Source organism: Scyliorhinus torazame, chromosome 16 (assembly GCF_047496885.1).
Source record: "Scyliorhinus torazame isolate Kashiwa2021f chromosome 16, sScyTor2.1, whole genome shotgun sequence".
Classification (NCBI taxonomy): domain Eukaryota; kingdom Metazoa; phylum Chordata; class Chondrichthyes; order Carcharhiniformes; family Scyliorhinidae; genus Scyliorhinus; species Scyliorhinus torazame.
In genome coordinates this window covers 49,445,472-49,465,749 of record NC_092722.1, presented here as the reverse complement: position 1 = coordinate 49,465,749, position 20,278 = coordinate 49,445,472, and the positions used below count along the sequence as shown (strand labels likewise).

The 20,278-nt window shown below is 47.4% G+C and overlaps 1 protein-coding gene across 4 annotated transcripts in view; it reads right to left on the bottom strand.

Annotated features, from left to right (window-relative positions):
- Positions 1 to 20,278, bottom strand: part of disp3 (dispatched RND transporter family member 3) — an 876,012-nt gene that overhangs the window by 33,566 nt on the left and 822,168 nt on the right. For all 4 annotated transcript variants that reach the window (XM_072478461.1, XM_072478460.1, XM_072478462.1 and 1 more), the window contains 2 exons: positions 15,219 to 15,378; positions 10,201 to 10,314 (listed from right to left, as the gene is read on the bottom strand). In XM_072478461.1, the coding sequence (XP_072334562.1) occupies positions 10,201 to 10,314; positions 15,219 to 15,378 (274 nt within the window). The remainder of the gene's footprint in view (positions 1 to 10,200; positions 10,315 to 15,218; positions 15,379 to 20,278) is intronic.

The window sequence follows — 20,278 nt, the reverse complement described above, 5'->3', positions numbered from 1 at the left end:
CAACACGTCTCGTTGCGGTTCGGATTTGGTACTGGGGTAGCCACCTCCCAAGGTGAAATCATCGTCTGAGTCGTAGTCTTCTAGGACCATATCATCACGTTTTGTGTCGGAGATGGCATTGGGCTCGCGATGTCCAAAGAAGAATTCAAGGTCTGAGTCATAATCTTCAAGGACTGTATCATCTCTTTAGGCGGTGCTAACTGCTTGTTGCAGGGTTCTGCGGAGGTAACTTTCAGCTACTGGTCGAATTTCAGGCATTGTACTGTCGTTCCAGGTGAAAGAATCAGGTTTTACGGCTTTAAATTTCTTTCTTCGTGTTTTGGGACATTTCCCCTTTAGGTTAGCGTGGTCCGGGGCCTCTGACGTCACGATGCTTGTGACACAGTGCGTAGGAAGCGATTGCGCATGCGCAGATCGCGGTTCCTTTACTTGGAGCCTTGTTCTCAATTGGGCATGCGCGGCTTCTCGCGCATGCGCAAACGGACCTTCCCGTTCTGTGTGCTCTTGGCGCAACTGCGCATGTGCAGCACCTTTTCCAAGATGGCTGCAACTCAAAACTGCCGATTGTTGCTGCAAGCCTACCTTGTGGTGAGTTTTGGCGCCTCTTTTACCTTTTCTTCTTGTATGTTCCTCGCAGAATTCTTGGAATTTGTCCAGGACTGCCTGGAAGTCGCCCTTGTTTTGCCCCTTTGAGTATTTGAAAGTCTGGAAGGTTTCAGCTGCTTCTGGACCCGCGATGGTAAGTAGAAACTTTATTTTCTCTGCATCCGCCACGCCATCGAAGTCGGATGCTACCAGGTAGATCTCGAATCTCTGCCTGAACCAACGCCAGTTTTCACTGAGATTGCCTTGGTACCGAGCTGCTGTGGAACCGGAATCCCGAACATCATCTTGCCTGGCTGCTGTTGCTGGTTGTCACTGTTTTGTTGAGTTGAGCTACATGGATTTAACAGTCACTCCTGGATACCATGTTTATTAAACTATTAACAATTCTCCTACTTGGATTCAACTCTAGTGTTAATCCTTCTATAGTTACTCAGACTGATGAACCAGTCTGCTACAATCCACGTGGTGGGTGTGATGTTCAATTAACCCTGTGTTTGTACTCACTGAGTGTCCCCACTGGAAAGAGATTGAGCATGTGTGATGTGTCCTTTTATATGGGTTGGTGTAATGCCCTCCTGTGGTAGTGTCACCTCTATGTGTATCGTGAATGCCCATTGGTCGTGTCCTATCTTACTGATCTATTGGTTGAATGTCTGTGTGTCATGTCTCTGGTGCTCCCTCTTGTGTCTAGCTAGGTGTAGTGTATGTACATTAACCCTTTGAGTACTTACAGTGATGTATATCAGCACAATGGCCACACAACCAAGTTATGCCTTTTCCTTCTTTCAGATGCTGATCAGCATTATGGACGGAATCTTACCAAAAATGTGTCAGTTCCGGTGAGTAAAAGGAATGTGAGTGGGCGTGGTCTACCCATTCACTCTGGGAGGGCAGGGCCTCATAGAGCCAGGAAATGGACTCCAAACAGATCTTGGCGGCACCTTTAAAGGGCACCTCGAGTAGCGCTGCAATATAATGGTCCCCAGCCCACAACATGGAGGTCTCAGAGGCTCTACCCCCACACTCGACATTCAGCGCCGGTAAATCCCATTCCTGTCCAACCCACTCTCCCCCCACCCCCCCACCCCCAACACCCCAGCCCAACATTCATCGTCGGCAACTCTGCCCTCACTACACAAAAACACCCCCCACCCCATAGGGCTCCCTCTAGAGTCCAGCCCTGGCACTCTAACCTGGCAGTGTCAACGTGTGCCACAGGGCACTGCCAGTTCACTACCCAGGTATGTCTACTTCCCAGGCACTATACTAACCTCTGTGCATACAGAGGGATTCCCTTGACTGCCTCACACCTGGCCAAACCTCTTGTAAATGACCCCAGCATGACATCACGCTGGCGCCAGGTGAGTATTACGTGAGGGGAGAGGGGGGACGGGACGACGTGCTGGAGAGAGTGCTTGCTAATGACATGTTAATGTATTAAAATTAGATTCCCGGCCTCCTGTCTCCCACTGAGGGTGGGAGGGGGGTGGGGGTGGGGGGGTATTAGTTTTTCTTTGAGATATCCAGCATTTGCAGATTTTCTTTGTACCTCCTGCAATCTGGCAAATATATTGCAGATGCCTTCCCTGTACCTTCTTGTAATTCTTCCTTTCACCCATCTCCTATTTTACGTTGATGACTGCAGTCTGATTTTAGGACACAACAGAAACAGAGTCTGAAACATATTAGCAGAGGTTGACTGTGGACAATGGAACTATTCACAATGGAATTAATTCTGTCAAGACACAAAGCCATTGTATGAGGAGAAAAATGAGACTCTCTGACTATCCTTGGTTTTCTGAAATGCCATTATTGACTGACTTTTGTTGCTCGTTTTAGCCTTAGTTTAATTGCTCTTATTCTGTCACCTTTGCTCTTGAGTCGCCAGGTATCTTTCTGATACCGCCACGTGGTTCAAGTCCGAGTAATGATTAATAATCCAACACACTGCTTAGTAAGAGTTAAATCAACGCTCATTTATTATATACAGCAATTAATACTTATACATTAATTCTACTTCTAAGCTACTTCCTACAACTAACAGGCCAATACTTAATTTTGGAAATGGCCCACCAGGTCAGGGAAACAAATGGCCTTTCGAATGGGTTCTGAGCCTGCGGGATTCAAAAGCTGGTACAGGTCGATAGTCAGGGGTGCCTATCTCGTAGTGATCGTTGGAGTAAAACTTACGTTCTCTTGCGGTTGTTGTAGAAGGTCAGCAGAAGGGTCTCGAAGGGTGCGGAGAGGAGAAGAAGGGTCGATTTGAACTGGCCCCTATTCTTATAGTCCCCAGGTGGTTCCCGCCTCTCGGGGGGGACCTTGTACCTGGTTCCAAGTGATTGGACTTGGTCCCAATCACTTGGTTCGATATTCTCCAATGCTGGAGCGATTCCTTGATCAAGGGGTGGTATTTTACCTCTCTTTGTGTCAGCTCCTGCTGGCGCCGAAAGGTCTGGGTTGGCTTTGTATGTCCATTTTGTATCACTAGTTCCCGGGGATTGCTGATTAATATGCAGATGGCTGGGGTGTTGTTATGTTGATGGCTGCAGGTATCGATTCGGTTTGGCTTCCCCAGAGGCGAATACACTGTTTTACCTGCAGCTGTCTGTTTGAGTCCTGTTGGCTGATTTTCCCATCAGCCTCTTCCGTTCACCATTTTAAATCGGGGTTTGGCCATTCTAATCGGGAGTTAGCCATTTTACATGGCTACACTTTCATCATAACAGAATTCATTGTAAGAGACTTTCATTATAGTTAATGCTGATTAATGACTGGTATAAATTAAGCCTGTCAATAAGTTCTTACCAGAAGTACACAATTTAAAATACATATAAATAAGCAAGAATGGGTACAAGCCAGAACAAAAAGAAAGCTTGGAAATCAAAAATAATTTGCGCAGTACCATTGCAGATTATTGTTGAATTTCACCAGCGCAGCCCCATTTCATGGCTCCTTGTGGTGCGTCAATAAGACACAAGCCTTTTCATCAACTCCAAATAACATGATGAATATTATGAATACACCTTTGTGTCATTAACATGCTGTTTGTGGAAATGTGTAGTAATTTCCCTTAGGTTTTAAGTGAAAGTATTTACTTTCTGTAGTGTCTGGACTCAAAAGTGTCACTATCTGAGTATTTATGTTAATTGTTCCTGCAGAATGATTCTGCATGTCGGAAATCCAACCATTGTGTCTTTATCCAATTATTAGTATCTGGGCAGAAATACTTCAATGCTCCTCAAGAAATATTTCAGTGGGAATATTTCCCCAGTAGTCAAGGAACAATAAAAGAATGAATCATGTAATGTGCTAAAGTTGTGTCATTACACAATGCAAATCAGGCCCTGACCTCATTAACTATTAAATTTAAAATGCATCAGAGGATACAAACATATAGAAGAAACTCAACAAAATGCTGCAAAAATATTGATGCAAATTTAGCGATATTAAATGCAAACAAAAAAGGGAACTAATGCAATTATATTAAATGAAATCCATTAAGACCATTTCCAGCAAGCTTCACTTCAGGTACGATCTGGGACTAGAATGTTCGCCAGAAACAGGGATTGCGATTGGGCGGGGAATCTCTCCTTGGCGGCGAAAACAAGGTTTGTTCCCGTGGCAGCAGGGGGCATGCAAAACCAAAATTTGCATGCATTTAAACTGATTAGTGGGTTGGACACAGTTTGCTCCGCCCTCCATGATGCTCCGCCCCTCTCAGGCAGAAGTCATGTTGGGATTAATTACAAGTACTTACAAACAGGGACTGGGATAGTGACCCCGACCCCTCTGGATCACCAGCTGTCTACTCCAGGTGAGGCCAGTAGCACTGACTTCGTCTGCCATCACCTCGCAGGCGGTGTTCAGGAGGGCAAGCTTGAGTATGCAGCCCACCGTGGGGAAGGGGGTGTCCCTCCGCTCCTCACTGGCATGGAGCTTTGAGTCCACCTCGGACTCTCGCCTTCGGCGGCAAATCTTCTGTGAGCTATCTTCGTGGCTGCAGTGAGTGTGTGATAAGTGGTGCGCTGAAGAACAGTTCCAGTTAGGGCAGCACGGTGGCGCAGTGGGTTACCCCTGCTGCCTCACGGCGCCGAGGTCCCAGGTTCAATCCTGACTCTGGGTCACTGTCCGTGTGGAGTTTGCACATTCTCCCCGTGTTTGCGTGGGTTTCGCCCCCACAACCTAAAGATATGCAAAGTAGATGGATTGAACACGCTAAATTGCCCCTTAATTGGAAAAAATGAATTGGGTACACTAAACTTATTTAAAAAAAAGAACAGAATTCAGTCCTGGCGTCAAAACTTAGGGCACGATTCTCTGGAAAGATCGCTAAGTGTGGTAGCGAGCGGGAACTGTCATGAGCTTTCCATGATCCGGGGGAGGCCGGGAACGCTATTCAACATCAATTGGTTCACTTAACGAGACCCCATGGACTTCACTCTGCAAATGAAGGCTCACCAGCCGATTCCCCGGGATTGCATTTGCCAGCCTCCAGCTAACAAAGTTGAGCAGCACTTAAACAGCACTTGCACAGCCAACCTCACTCAGCTCACAACCATTGCACTGAGAAGACAGGCCCCAAGATTAGGAGATGTGGATCTGGGGAGACTCCTAGATGCGATGGAGGCTAGGAGGGATGCCATGTTCCCCCAAAGGTCACGGAGGGTAAGCCAGAGGACAGTCTGTGCCGCCTGGGATGAAGTGGCAGCGGCCATCAGCTCGGGAAGTGTGACCAGGAGGACTAGCCTCCAGTGTCACAAGAGTGTTAATGACCTACACTGGGCCACATGGGTGAGTTGACACCAATAACCCCCTCCCCAGAGACCTATCCACCACCACGCGAGCATCCACCCCCGCAAACCTCCATTCGGCCTCCGACCCTCCCTCCAACCCCCCTCCGAAACCCTCCTTCACCCCCACCTCTGTGAACCATGCGTGCGGCTAAAGATGCCCTCTCTATGTCTCCACTGGAGAAACACTCCCAGAATCATCAGGAGAGGGCCCAGACTGGCAGAGGGATGCCGGACATAAGAATCCTCATAACCTTTGAGGAATGGGCCCTGGAGATGACAGGGGTGGCCGAGGTCAGAACGGTCACCAATGCGGAGGTCGGCGCATGCTGCAGAGGTCAGGATCCATGGGGCCCCCCCCGCCAGGATCGATGCGACACAGCTGTCAGCCTCACCCTCCACCAGTGCAGATACACACACCTCGGTGGGCAATGTTAGTGGTCAGCATTCTGGGGCAAAATCTGGTGAGCACCACACAGTGGCTGATGTACATCAGATGGAGACATTAACGCCCAGGTGAGATATCAGTTGGAGGTCTGCTGGATCCCAGGACCCAACTGGGTCCCAGTCAAATGCTGAGCCTGTGGAACATACAAACCCAGAGCTGATGGAGACGATAGGGAGCGGCCGAGACATTCAGAGGGACACTCCAACAAGTCCATAGCCGATTGGGGGAGTTCCAGAGGCTACGGATGCAGAAGATGTCGCCGGAAATGCATGGCACCGAGGCCAACACAGCTAGGGTGGCGACCGCAGTGGAGAGCCTGGTGCACGTCGTCGGCAGCATGAGTGAAGATGTCCAAGGCATGGAGCAATCGGTGATGGCCATGGCTGAGGGCCTCGGAATGCTGTCCGACTCACTGGGGATGTGATCTAGTACCAGGCTGACCTTGAAGAGGTGCTGCAGGACACGTCCTGCTCTCAAATGGGAATGGCCGAGGTGCTGCGGAGCTTGTCCCAGTTGTAGGTGGGCATTGCCGAGGCGCTGCAGTGCATATCCCAATCACTGAGGAGCATCACCGAGGGCATCGACAACTTGGTGCAGACATTGGGGAGCCACCCAGAGCCTGATGACGCAGGGGCAGCCGGGGCTTGAACCAGCTGCCCTTCCTTCTTGAGGTGAACCTCAGGGCCCTATGGACACCGAGCAGGGGGAAAGGCGCTGGGTGCCAATCTGGACCCATCCTATGGAGTGGGCATGGTGGCCACCAGCTCCCCAGAGTTCCATCCCTTTGATGAGTCTGCATCACAAAGTCAGCACACGGGACAGGGTGGGACGGCTGTGCATTTGCCGTCGACAAGTGTGGCAGAGCCCTCCGGCTCCAGAAAACGTCCGCCAGGGGCATCGAAGGCCACGGAACGCAGTAAACAGCTGCTGCCTCCACCTCCAATGTGCATCCTGGGGCCACATCTAGACGTAGCGGTAGAGCAAGGAAGGCAGGAAAGCTAAGCATGTTGAGGATCACAGTGGGGCATTGTTGGACACCTGTGACAGATTAAAAACCCTTCACCACAACCAGTATGATGCCTCTGTCACTTTCTTCCGCAATGCGGGCCGACCTCCGAACCCTTGGTCCATCTCTCCAGGTACCCCCCTCCCCTGGTACAATGCGTGCAGGTGATGGGTGTGAGCGAGCACTCAGCAGACAGGCAGGAGTCAGACTATAACACAGATTGAGGAGAACCAGCGCTCAGCTCTCTGCGGCTTATCATCATCCCCTCGCCAGCCCTCGACAGTGACCCGCTGACGGTGCCGACACAGTCCCAGCACCCTGGAGTGATGTTCACACACCAGGGATAAGGTAGCGATGACGGAGCAGGCCACGTCGTTTAGTGAAGTGAGTGAAGATGAGGGCCTCCCTGGCCCTCCGGACTTGTCGGGCCCTTGCCGCCTGTCCTGGAGCCTGTGGCTGGTCCTCTGGTTCATTCCCGGGCTCGTCCTTCAGCCCCTGCTGATCTGGTGCCTCCTCATCATTCTTATCCTTGGAGGTGGGCACATGTTCCTCATTCCAAACCTCCTGTGCATCGTCCTGCTGCTGTGCCAGGTTGTGGTGATAACTGGTTTCTTGCCATGCTACGGTGGGATCCTGATTTCACTTACGGGAGTGGGCCAATTGCACCGAAAACTATTTAGTGCCTGATGCGGCTCTCATTTTCGGCCTGTCCCGCTATTCACAAGCCTCATTTTGCTCGAGCGAGAGCGTAACGATCGCAAGGAAACGCGCCCGTAGTCTCCCAAAAGCAGCCCCGTCTCTGGTTTCCTCACTGGGTTGGATAATGCTTCCATAAAACCCATTATTTACTTCCAATTTTAGTTGTAGAAGTTTACTCTTCCAGATTATAATTAGGTTCAGGAGTTGTTCGAAGTCAGCTCAGCACGAGAATATCTTGCATCTATACCCAAAACAGATCCATTTGTAGGCCTCAGACAAACCAAGTAATTCTCTGTATCCATGAGTAGCTTTGGCTCAGTGAATACTTTTTAACATCTACATTGTAAGTTTCTGTTCCAATTCCAAGAGTGCTAAATGAGGCGGACATCTCAGTGCAGTGGCAGTGCTGAGGGAGTCAACCATCATAATTTTGTTGTATGTTCAGTAGGTCTCATGAAGACCTACTGAAATTACAATAGTGACTACACTTTAAAAGTACTTCTTCGGTTGTAAAACTCTTTGGGATGTCCTGAGATGTGAAAAGTGCTGTATAAATGCAAGTTGTTTCTATCAGATCTGGTACCAATCCGAGTAACTTTCTCTGCTTTACCATGTAAACTGACACAAAAGACCGCTGGCTAGTGAGAAGGATGTAGAAGAACAATTCTGCAAGGAATATTACAGAATGATGCAAACATTAGAGTAGTTTTAATGGACGACTTTAATTACCCAAATGTGGACTAGGACAGTGGTAGTGTAAAGGGCGGAGAGGAACAAATGTTCCTAGATTGTGTTCAGGAAAATTTTCTACTGCAGTATGTATCCAGTCCAACAAGAAAGATGCACTGTTGGACCTGGTTCCTGGAAATAAGCTGGGCCAAGTAGATCAAGTGTCATAGAATCAAAGAATTTACAGTGCAGAAGGAGGCCATTCGGCCCATCGAGTCTGCACCAGCCCTTGGAAAGAGCACTCTACCCAAGCCCACACCTCCACCCTATTCCTGTAATCCAACAACCCCACCTAAACCTTTTTGGACACAGAGGGCAATTTAGCATGGCCAATCCACCTAAACTGCACATCTTTGGACTGTGGGAGAAAACTGGAGAACCTGGAGGAAACCCACGCAGACACGGGGAGAAAGTGCAAACTCCACACACCCGAGGCTGGAATTGAATCCGGGTGCCTGGAGCTGTGAGGCAGCAGTGCCAACCACTGTGCCAACGTGCTGTCCGCCCTGGTATCCACCGGGTCCTGTCTCTGAAGTTACAGCTGTATACCGTGTCCCCAATCAAAAACTTCTGTCCACGCTCCGTCTGCTTTGGTACTGCCTCTGATGATCTTGTCTCCGTTCTACATTCCCAACAATATTGGGGAACGTCAGGCTAAGGCGGGTTCTCAGCCTCCTGCCCATTAGCAATTCTGCAAGTGCCACTCAGTTTGTCTTTGGATGATCCCGGATGGGAATATATGTGCTCTTCACCACTGCATGGACTTAATCGTGAGTAGGCAATAAACCTCTTGGACTATCATATTGGTAATGAGGATAAATGGAACTACAAGTGGCACTGCTGGACACCCAGACCATGGCTGCATCTCACCACAGAGGAGCAACATTAGGACTGAGTACAGGAAAGGTATTAGGCTATGATGCTCGTTTGGAGAGCCGGTGCACACATGAGCCAAATGACCATTTTGCGTCTTAACAATTCTGTGATTATGAGAAATGGTCTCTGCTCTTGAGACTTCAACTGATCTAACCATTTTCTTTCTTTCCCTGAACAGTGGTTCTCCATCCAGGTCTTTGTAGCACTCTGGTGTATTCATTAATATATAAATTCGCACATTTATGTCGTAGACCCTTAAGAGTTTTGGTGGGGTAGTCCTCATGTCTTCAGAATAAAACAAATGCAAATTAGTCTCTCCCTCCTCAGATCCACCATAGGAAACTTCTATTCTAGGGGGTGGGGCATGGTGCAGTGGTCAGTGGGGAAAGAAATTGGCAGCTTTAGTTGAGAGGGTAGGTGGAGAAGACACAAGCATAATTGGGAGGTTTGGATGCCTAATAGAGCCTCTGAACCAAGAGGCAAATATTTTCCAAAATGTATGTCTGCAAACTCTCTACAGATTAAACCTAGAGCTTTCTAGAGCACCCCTTTTAGGTGTTCATGTACTTATCCTTTACAATGTAAGTCGGGTATATATATAGCTTGAGTGACATGCATTTTAATGCACTTATCTGTTGTCAGAGTTTTGAGGAGCGATGTTAACTTTCCATTGCCAGTTTCTAGTTTATTGTATATGTTAGTGACATAATTAATAACAAAATCTAGGTCAGAACATTTGAAAAGGCAATAAGCAAGGATGTGTACATCGTGAAGAACTTGCATTGAAGCAGTGAATTTTGTGTCCCACGGATGACTTGAAAAAACAACTTTTTAAGTGTAGTCAATCATGTTATAAAATAAATGCTCTCACAATCTTTTCAATTTTTTTTAATGGTGTATGGTTATTTAGCTGCAGTCTTAAGGTGGTACTTAAAAAGAAATGCAAATCATTAAAATGCCTCCGAAAGGTCAATCTGCCCTTTCATCTGTTGCATTTAATAGCTGTTTACTCACGGGTAGGACAAAACAATGAGTGGTTTTCTTACCTAGAATGGTCAGCAGCACTGGTAAGAGGAGTAGAACATGGGTTGTAAAAATAGCGACTGCAGCAACACAGATCACCAGGGAGAGAATCAAACTGTACAGTGCACTTTGAACACCTGCAGAGGGGGAAAAAAAACTACAATGTTCTCCGAGTCATTTCAAAGAATGTAATATGAAATTATAGTTATTCAATCAGGCAGTCTGGTGATAACATTAACACACTGAAGCTTTAGTCTCACAATTCATCAGAACTGTAACTTATTAAACTTACTTCCAGAACTTATTTTTTAGTTTGTATCTATTGGTGATCTGCCCATGTAAATCAGTTGATATCCTTTATTATAGCAACAGTATGTCATATTAGGTAACAGATGATTGTATTCTGCTGTTAAAGTGCAACAGTATCTGAATTAATTTTTACTTTAATGCTACATAGTTTAACTGGAAACTTGACAGGACATCGAGATCATTACAAAAGGCTGTTTGCAAACTCACAGGTACTTATCAATTTCTGGTTCCAACAGGAAAAAAGCAAGACATAACTGGCTCATTTTCTCTTTTTTCCAACACATACTTTTGATAGTTTGTAGGGCAACATCGAAAAAGTGATAGGATTGAAACTGTTACAGAGTTAGATAACTGGGGTTAGCATATTTCTTGATCAATGGAAATTCTGCACTCCTCTTTGCTTCTGTGATTCTTGACCCACATCATCTTGCTCACAATTCACAGTGCAGCACTACAAATGAGGAAACATAACATCCAGCAAAGTTCATGCAATTATGATTTATGGGGAAAGTTTGATCACATTGGGCTGGATTTTCACTGAGTCCGGATGACTTGGGAGCTCTTTCAAAACAATTTCAAGATTCATGGCTCTATTCCCAGCTTTTGATTTTCAGGAATGCATTTTAAAGATGCGGGATTTTTGTGTGGATTTTTGCACTCTCCCCTTGACCAGCTCCGTTAAGGGAAAGGCATGTCCTAGTCCTCTGTAATTTCCCGGGATTGGGCTAGCTGCATGAGGAAACCTTTTGAAAGGTAAATTCAAATGCTCCTACTCATTCTCCCACATGCCAAGGTATGTCCCCCCTACAACCCATCAGAACTCCCATGTTAAACCCTACGGCACCCCATGCCAACATATGCCCGCCCACCCCCCAAGAAACCCTTATGGTCCCTCATGCCCACCATACTAAAGTATGCCCCACCCCACCACCTATGAGCCCCATGAAATTCCATGCCCATTTCCCCGATGGGGAAGCATGTGTGTGTGTATGAGCCAGTGTGTGTGTCAAACTCAATTTCATGCGGCTGGCTAACCAACTGCCGGCCAGCATGAATAGCATGAGAGGCTCAGCACTGCAGACGGAGGTGGGAAGAGGGCGGGCGCTGGAAACAGGAAGGATGCAGATGGGGGATTTAGATGCAACTCCCTGCAGGTTCGAAGCCTGTATTTAGCATCTCAGGGAGCTGATTTGCAGTGGGAATTGTTTTGGTCCCCATCAAAGAGATTTTCACAGTAACTTCATTGCAGTGTTAATGTAAACCTACTTGTGACACAAATAAAATTATTGGACTTGGAGAGCTTCTTCAGTGTGCAAGATGATGTTGATGTCCAGATCCCATGACAGGATCCAGTTTTTCCAATGAGTTACTTGGAAGCAATAAATGACCATTGTCACATCTTGCAGCCAAGGGAAGGCAAAAGGAGGCCACCTCACATCACGAGGAAGGCCTGGAGGGAGGTGATGGCCCTGGTCAGGGGCCACAGTATAGTATGCAGAACCTGGATCCTGTGCTGAAAAGGTTCAATGACCTTCCACAATGTGACATCTTCATTACTAATTCAAGTTGGAACCTTGGGTCTTTGTGGCACATGTTGGTGCTCGGGGCTGTGAAATACAGAACGCAGTGTGGCGCATTGTGTGTCTTGATAGAGGTCAGATTGGTGGGGGGATACCATCCTGAAAGGCCGCCCCAACCAGTGCTACAGCCGAATAGTCCCTAGGCAACATTGTGGTCTTGGGGCTCTTCTCCCCGACAGTCACCACCGGAAGATTCCACAACCCCACCCCAGATCCCTCTCCCTCAATGTCTGCTCTCCATTCACCCCCCCCCCCCCACCACCCCCATGCCTACCACACATATACACATCCTCCATAGGCCACCCACTAGGGTCCTGCCCTGGCACTGCCCCCTGGCACAGGTTGGTACTGCCAGTGCCTTGGTATGTCCCTCTGCACTCCCCTTGACTGCCTCATGCCTGGCAAGACTTTGTGCAAATGGCACCGCTGCGCCATGTCAGGTTTCCGTGAGGGGGAGGTCTGGAGAGTGTTCTCGCTAATGGCAAGGTAATGTATTAAAATTAGGTTCCAACGGTACATTTTTGACTACTGCGATGGAGGGGGTGGGGTGGGGGGTGGGGGGAGATTCGAAAACCTGCTCATGCCAGAGGAAATCACATTTTTCCATTCTCTCCATATTTTGAACCCGCTCCACGTTTCTGAGTGAGTGAGTGTCTGGATGACCCCCAGTCTCAAGAGTTCTCACTCACCCTCATCAATAACACATACTCAGGACTGGGTGAGTGAGTGAGCACTGAGACTGGGAGTGAACCAGACACACACACTCTCATCCTGTCACAATCTAATAGTCATGTTTATTAATTACTCATTTTTTCATAATGTTCAATTTGTTGCTTTGAGATTGCTTTGTTTTTCCTTTTGATCATACAACAACTTTTTATGGACATTCGTGTTTGATATTGTGCCAGTATTATTTTCATTTCTCTTTAAGCTTGAATGTATCTCAAGTAGCTTGCTGTGAAACTAACCGTAATGTTGATAAACGTTAAGCTATGATTGACAGCTCATGACCACATCAAAATCAGTTAAATGTTTTCTAATGAAAAAAAGAGGAAGTGAAAGTACTTAACTCCTATACGTTTGTAAACATTGTGGTTAGTTTCACAGCAGGCTACGGTGAGATCCATTCAAGAATGAAGAGAAATGAAATTAAACAATCCAGGCATCTGGCTGTCTGGAAACTGTCAATTACAGGCTCTGAAAAGCTATTTTTCTTTGAAGTGAATAGAAACCTTGCAGATTCAAAGGACCTGAGGGGGTTTAAAGCCTTGTGATGTGATTTTGGCTTTCTATTAAGTTACAGTTTCTGCTTTCTAGACATCTGTCTGAGGCAACAGGTGTAAAGCACATGTGAGTGCAAAAGCAGTGATTTGTTTCACTGTTTCTGCTCTTAGGCTGAATTGTCTACTGTATCGGGAACTATGCTGGGCATTTTAAACAGCCCAACTATGCACCCAGCCCCTTTGGCTGCCTCTGGACTTTTCCTGAATCAGCTGGCAGACTGCAGTGCACACCTGCCTCCTCACAATAAAAATCCTGTCCCTACAGCTTTTCTTCCTGAGATGGGCAAGCCGAGACAGGTATTTTACTGACTCCTGCTATGCGCTTCAAGGATGAAACTCCTGTCAACCTCTCTGCCCTACATGGATCATTTGCTTGAACATAAAGTAAGAGGAAGGGCAAAATTTGAAAACCAGCAAGTTAAGAAAAAACAGCAGTTGGAATATTTTAACAATTATCAATAATAATGATTTCTTAAATCCTGTGCAATTCTTTTGGGGGCTCTGGGATAGGTATTACTTGATGATACTGGGCATTCAGAATGTTTCATCATTTAGGATCTCTTAAACTACTTCAGCAACATCTACAGGTTTGCAAGAACTTTGGTTCCGATTTTCTTTTCGGTTATTGGGATTTTTTCCCTGCATTATTTCACGAAAAACATTTGCAGTATTTAACTATTTAAGGACAATAATAAGGAAATTAAAGATGAAGTATAAACAATATAGTTCAAACAAAATATCCATAAAAATGACTTTAGTAGCCTTCACTGATGGGCATTGTTGGCTCAATGATATGCTGTATTGTGCGAGAAGGGATTGGTGAGTCCCTGATCTTCGCTGGGTTGGTCACAGAATGGCAACGAATGAATTACTTTTGCAGACAGAGGAAAGATTCGGGGCGCGGTTCAGCGGACTTCAAACTAAGTCCGGTTTCGGGAACATTTGGCTGGCTGTTCCTCGGTGGCTGCAGTGCTGCCATTCACCGGCACTTTGCCAGTTTTTTGGGCTTCGTTTCTCCCCCTGAAGTCACACTTTAGTTATCCATTAGTCATCTCCTTGCAGATAGGGGGGGCCATTTTGACCGGCAGCCCGATTTCTGCACCACCCATCCTTTCATGTCCCACCCCTGCCTGTTGGCCACCCCTTTTGCTCTCCCCACCTTTGAGACCACTGGAACTCCCTCACTCCTCCCTGATGGCCCCTGGACCATGGCAGTGCCAACCTGGCACATTGACATTGCCAGCCTGGCAGTTCCCCAGGCATCATAGCAGTACTAAGGTGTCCAAGTGCCAGGGCACTACCATGCCATGTTCCCGACCACCCGGAGGTCTCTAATGGCCTGCAAACTCCCAGAGGTGCCGTCACGCTTCGTCCATGTTTGTGGAAACCAGGGCTAAATGGCTCCCTAATGGTTCATTTAAACATTGCATGTTTCCTTTAAAAAGAATGCCTAAAGTATAATTCAGGCAAAATCCCCGGCCACCCCGGGGGCTCCAATGGCCTCTGAGCCTCTTGGCACATGGCCATCACGTCTGGTTTCTGTTTTTGGAAACCAGCCATGATTCCCACTGGCCTCACTTTGTGACTGTGGGGGCGGTGAATTCTGGAAGCTGGGAGACTCCGGCCTTGAGCGTGCTGAGCATATTTAAATGAGTTCAAAGACTGCATTGGGTGCTGCGGGCCAGGAATATTGCACACCATTCGGCCCCCGGCGCGGACTCCATGTAGTGGCTCTCCTGCTATTCTCCCAGAATAGCAGGAGGTAGACCGGGCACAACGGTGGGATAGAATCACGCCCAAAATATCACTCCAAAATTTCAGGATTTTGTGCCTTATCTCATGAACCTACTTCTTGGTCTTGTGACTTACCTATTATTTCCATAAAAATCTGTTTCCAGTGCTCACAAGTCTGGAATCCATGACGTAGTGATGATTGTTCCGAAAACTGACGAAGCTGCTCCTGGAGGAAATTCTCCCATTTCAAGTAATCTGCATATGTTTGAAATGAAGACTTTCCTTTGTAGGTTGTCTGTGAAGAATCAAAGATAAGACCATAAGACATAGGAGCGGAAGGAAGGCCATTCGGCCCATCGAGTCCACTCCACCATTCAATCATGGCTGATTTCAACTCCATTTACCCGCTCTCTCTCCATAGCCCTTAATTCTTGGAGAAATCAAGAATTTATCAATTTCTGTCTTAAAGACACTCAACGCCCCGGCCTCCACCACCCTCTGTGGCAATGAATTCCACAGACCCACCACTCTCTGGCTGAAGAAATTTCTCCTCATCTCTGTTCTAAAATGACTCCCTTTTATTCTAAGGCTGTGCCCCCGGGTCCTAGTCTCCCCTGCTAATGGAAACAACTTCCCTACGTCCACCCTATCTAAGCCATTCATTATCTTGTAAGTTTCTATTAGATCTCCCCTCAACCTCCTAAACTCCAATGAATATAATCCCAGGATCCTCAGACGTTCATCGTATGTTAGGCCTACCATTCCTGGGATCATCCGTGTGAATCTCCGCTGGACCCGCTCCAGTGCCAGGATGTCCTTCCTGAGGTGAGGGGCCCAAAATTGCTCACAGTATTCTAAATGGGGCCTAACTAATGCTTTATAAAGCTTCAGAAGTACATCCCTGCTTTTATATTCCAAGCCTCTTGAGATAAATGACAACATTGCATTTGCTTTCTTAATTATGGACTCAACCTGCAAGTTTACCGTTAGAGAATCCTGGACTAGGACTCCCAAGTCCCTTTGCACTTCAGCATTATGAATTTTGTCACCGTTTAGAAAATAGTCCATGCCTCTATTCTTTTTTCCAAAGTGCAAGACCTCGCACTTGCCCATGTTGAATTTCATCAGCCATTTCTTGGACCACTCTCCTAAACTGTCTAAATCTTTCTGCAGCCTCCCCACCTTCTCCATACTACCTGCCCCTCCACCTATCTTTATATCATCGGCAAACTTAGCCAGAATGCCCCCAGTCCCGTCATCTAGATCGTTAATATATAAAGAGAACAGCTGTGGCCCCAACACTGAACCCTGCGGGACAGCACTCGCCACCGGTTGCCATTCCAAAAAAGAACCTTTTATCCCAACTCTCTGCCTTCTGCCTGACAGCCAATCGTCAATCCATGTTAATACCTTGCCTCGAATACCATGGGCCCTTATTTTACTCAGCAGTCTCCCGTGAGGCACCTTATCAAAGGCCTTTTGGAAGTCAAGATAGATAACATCCATTGGCTCTCCTTGGTCTAACCTATTTGTTATCTCTTCAAAGAACTCTAACAGGTTTGTCAGGCACGACCTCCCCTTACTAAATCCATGCTGACTTGTCCTAATCCGACCCTGCACTTCCAAGAATTTAGAAATCTCATCCTTAACAATGGATTCTAGAATCTTGCCCACAACCAAGGTTAGGCTAATTGGCCTATAATTTTCCATCTTTTTCCTTGTTCCCTTCTTGAACAGGGGGGTTACAACAGCGATTTTCCAATCCTCTGGGACTTTCCCTGACTCCAGTGACTTTTGAAAGATCATAACTAACGCCTCCACTATTTCTTCATCTATTTCCTTTAGAACTCTAGGATGTAGCCCATCTGGGCCCGGAGATTTATCAATTTTTAGACCTCTTAGTTTCTCTAGCACTTTCTCCTTTGTGATGGCCACCATATTCAACTCTGCCCCCTGACTCTCCTGAATTGTTGGGATATTACTCATGTCTTCTACTGTGAAGACTGACGCAAAGTACTTATTTAGTACCTCAGCTATTTCCTTGTCTCCCATCACTAGATTACCAGCGTCATTTTGGAGCGGCCCAATGTCTACTTTTGCCTCCCGTTTGTTTTTAATGTATTTCAAGAAACTTTTACTATCGTTCCTAATGTTACTGGCTAGCCTACCTTCATAATTGATCCTCTCTTTCCTTATTTCTCTCTTTGTTATCCTCTGTTTGTTTTTGCAGCCTTCCCAATCTTCTAACTTCCCACTACTCTTTGCCACATTATAGGCTTTCTCTTTTGCTTTGATGCATTCCCTAACTTCCTTTGTTAGCCATGGCTGCCTAATCCCCCCTCTGATAATCTTTCTTTTCTTTGGGATGAACCTCTGTACTGTGCCCTCAATTACTCCCAGAAACTCCTGCCATTACTGTTCTACTGTCTTTCCCACTAGGCTCTGCTCCCAGTCGATATGCGTCAGTTCTTCCCTCATGCCCCTGTAGTTACCTTTATTTAACTGTAACACCTTTACATCTGATTCTACCTTCTTTCTTTCAAATTGGAGATTGAATTCTACCATATTATGATCACTGCCTCCTAAGTGTTCCCTTACTTTAAGATCTTTAATCAAGTCTGGCTCATTACATAACACTAAGTCCAGAATGGCCTGTTCCCTCGTGGGCTCCATCACAAGCTGTTCCAAAAAGCCCTCCTGTAAACATTCAATGAATTCCCTTTCCTTGGGTCCACTGGCAGCATTATTTACCCAGTCCACCTGCATATTGAAGTCCCCCATGATCACTGTGACCTTGCCTTTCTGACATGCACTTTCTGTTTCGTGGTCCATTTTGTGCCCCTGGTCCTGACCACTGTTAGGAGGCCTGTACATAACTCCCATTATGGTTTTTTTGCCTTTGTGGTTCCTCAACTCTACCCACACAGACTCCACATCACCTGACCCTATGTCGTTTAGTGCTATTGATTTAATTTCATTCCTAATTAACAAGGCAACCCCGCCCCCTCTGCCCACCTCTCTGTCTTTTCGATAGGTTGTGAATCCCTGGATGTTTAAATGCCAGTCCTGAACCCCCTGCAACCACGTCTCTGTGATGCCTACCACATCATACCTGCCAGTCACAATCTGGGCCACAAGCTCATCTACCTTGTTCCGTATACTGCGTGCATTTAAATATAGCACCTTTAATTCTCCATTGACCGTTCCTTTTTGTTTTCTTAGTGTGCTGGACCTTGGTTTACTGAGCCTTTCCATACACTGTGTCATATTTTGTGGGATGGAGATGGGGAATGGGGCATGGAAATAGCAACAGAAATCACATATTGTTTCAGCTAACTGATGCTTCTACCTAAACTAAAATGCAAAATAGAATTACACTTTGGTAGGGCACACCAACAACAACTTATATTTCTACTTGACCTTTTAAAAAAAATTTAGAGTACCCGATTCATTTTTTTCCCCAATTAGAGGGCAATTTAGCGTGACCAATTCACCTACCCTGCACATCTCTTTGGGTTTGTGGGAGTGAGACCCACGCAGACACGGGGAGAATGTGCAAACTCCACACAGCCAGTGATCCTAGGCTGGGGTTGAACCTGGGTCCTCAGCGCCATGAGGCAGCAGTGTTAACCACTACACCACTGTGCCGTCCTCTACATGACCTTCAAAGTACTAAAACATCCAAGTGCTTTTACAAGAGTGGAAGAAGACAGAAATTTACACCAAACCAAGGAAGAGAATACAAAGACAGGTGACTAAAAATTTGGCGAGAGACAAATAAGCAGAAGAGATAGCGAGGTTTTTTCAGGAAATTCCAAAACTTAGGGCCCAGACCCTCCTTAATATTTGTCTCTCGCCAACTTTGGATGGAGGGGTAGCTAGTTCGAGCCCCTGCATCATCTGGCTCTGCCAGCCCTAGTGGTTCCCCATGGTCCTCACATCCTGTTGACGCCCTCGGCGATGCTCCTCAGCAACGGGGACATGCTCTGCAGCACCTCGGCAATACCCACCTGTGATTGTGACAAGCTCCGCAGCGCCTTGGCCATGCCCATCAGAGAGGGGGACATGTCCCGCAGAACCTCATCAAGGTCAGCCTGGGTGACATCCCCCAGCGAGACGGACATTCTGTTGAGGCTTTCAGCCTCAGCCGTCACCGGCTGCGCGTCTTGGACACCTTCACTAATGGTGTCAACCGTGCACCAGGCTCTCCACTGCGGTCGCCATCCTAGCAGTGTTGGCCTCAGTGCCATGCATTGCTGCATCTCCTGCGCCCATAGCCTCTGGGACTTCTCCAAGCTGGAGTATCACAGACATCTCCCTCTGAATGTCCCGGGCACTCCCTTACGTCTCCGCGTAACCCTGTTCCACAGGCTCGGCATCAGGCTGGGACCCAGCTGGGTCCTGGGATCTGGCAGCCCTCTGACTGCTGTCTCGCCTGGGGCTCCTGCCTCCAGATGATGTACATCAGCAGCAGTGTGGTGCTCACCAGATTGTGCCCCAGAAGCCTGACCACTGACATTTCCCACCGAGGTGTGTATATCTGTGCTGGTGAAGGGTGGGGATGACAGCTGTGCCATGACGGTGGCATCCTCGGAGCTCTTCTCCGAAAAGGTCTGCTGGGAGGCTGGTGAGGGTGCCGCCCGGTTTGGGTGTCGGCTGGAGGACCTGCAGGAGAATGGACATGTGGTCAGTGGGCGGGATGGGTCAGTCAGTAAGGCAATAACAACGCCCGTTTGACAGGTCCTCCTGGTGAACCCCGATGGTTCCTCACATCTGCGGCATATGCCAGCCTCCGCGTTGGTGACCGCTCTGTCTTCGGTAACACCAGTCACCTCCAGAGCCTGCTCCTCGAAGAAGGTGAGGATTCTTATGTCCGGCTCACGACCAGATAATTGTGGGAGAGCTTTTCCTGAGGAGACACAGAGAGGGCATCATTAGGGCGGCACAGAAGCACAGTGGTTAGCACTGTTGCTACACAGCTCCAGGATCCCAGGTTTGATTCCCGACGTAGGTCACTGCCTGTGCAGAGTCTGCACATTCTCCCCGTGTCTGCATGGTTTTCCATCGGGTGCTCTGGTTTCCTGCCACAGTCCACAGATGTGCAGGTTAGGTGGATCTGCCATGCTAAATTGCCCTTAGTGTCCAAAAATGTTAGACTGGGTTATGGGGAGAGGGTGGGGGTGTGGGCTTGGTTG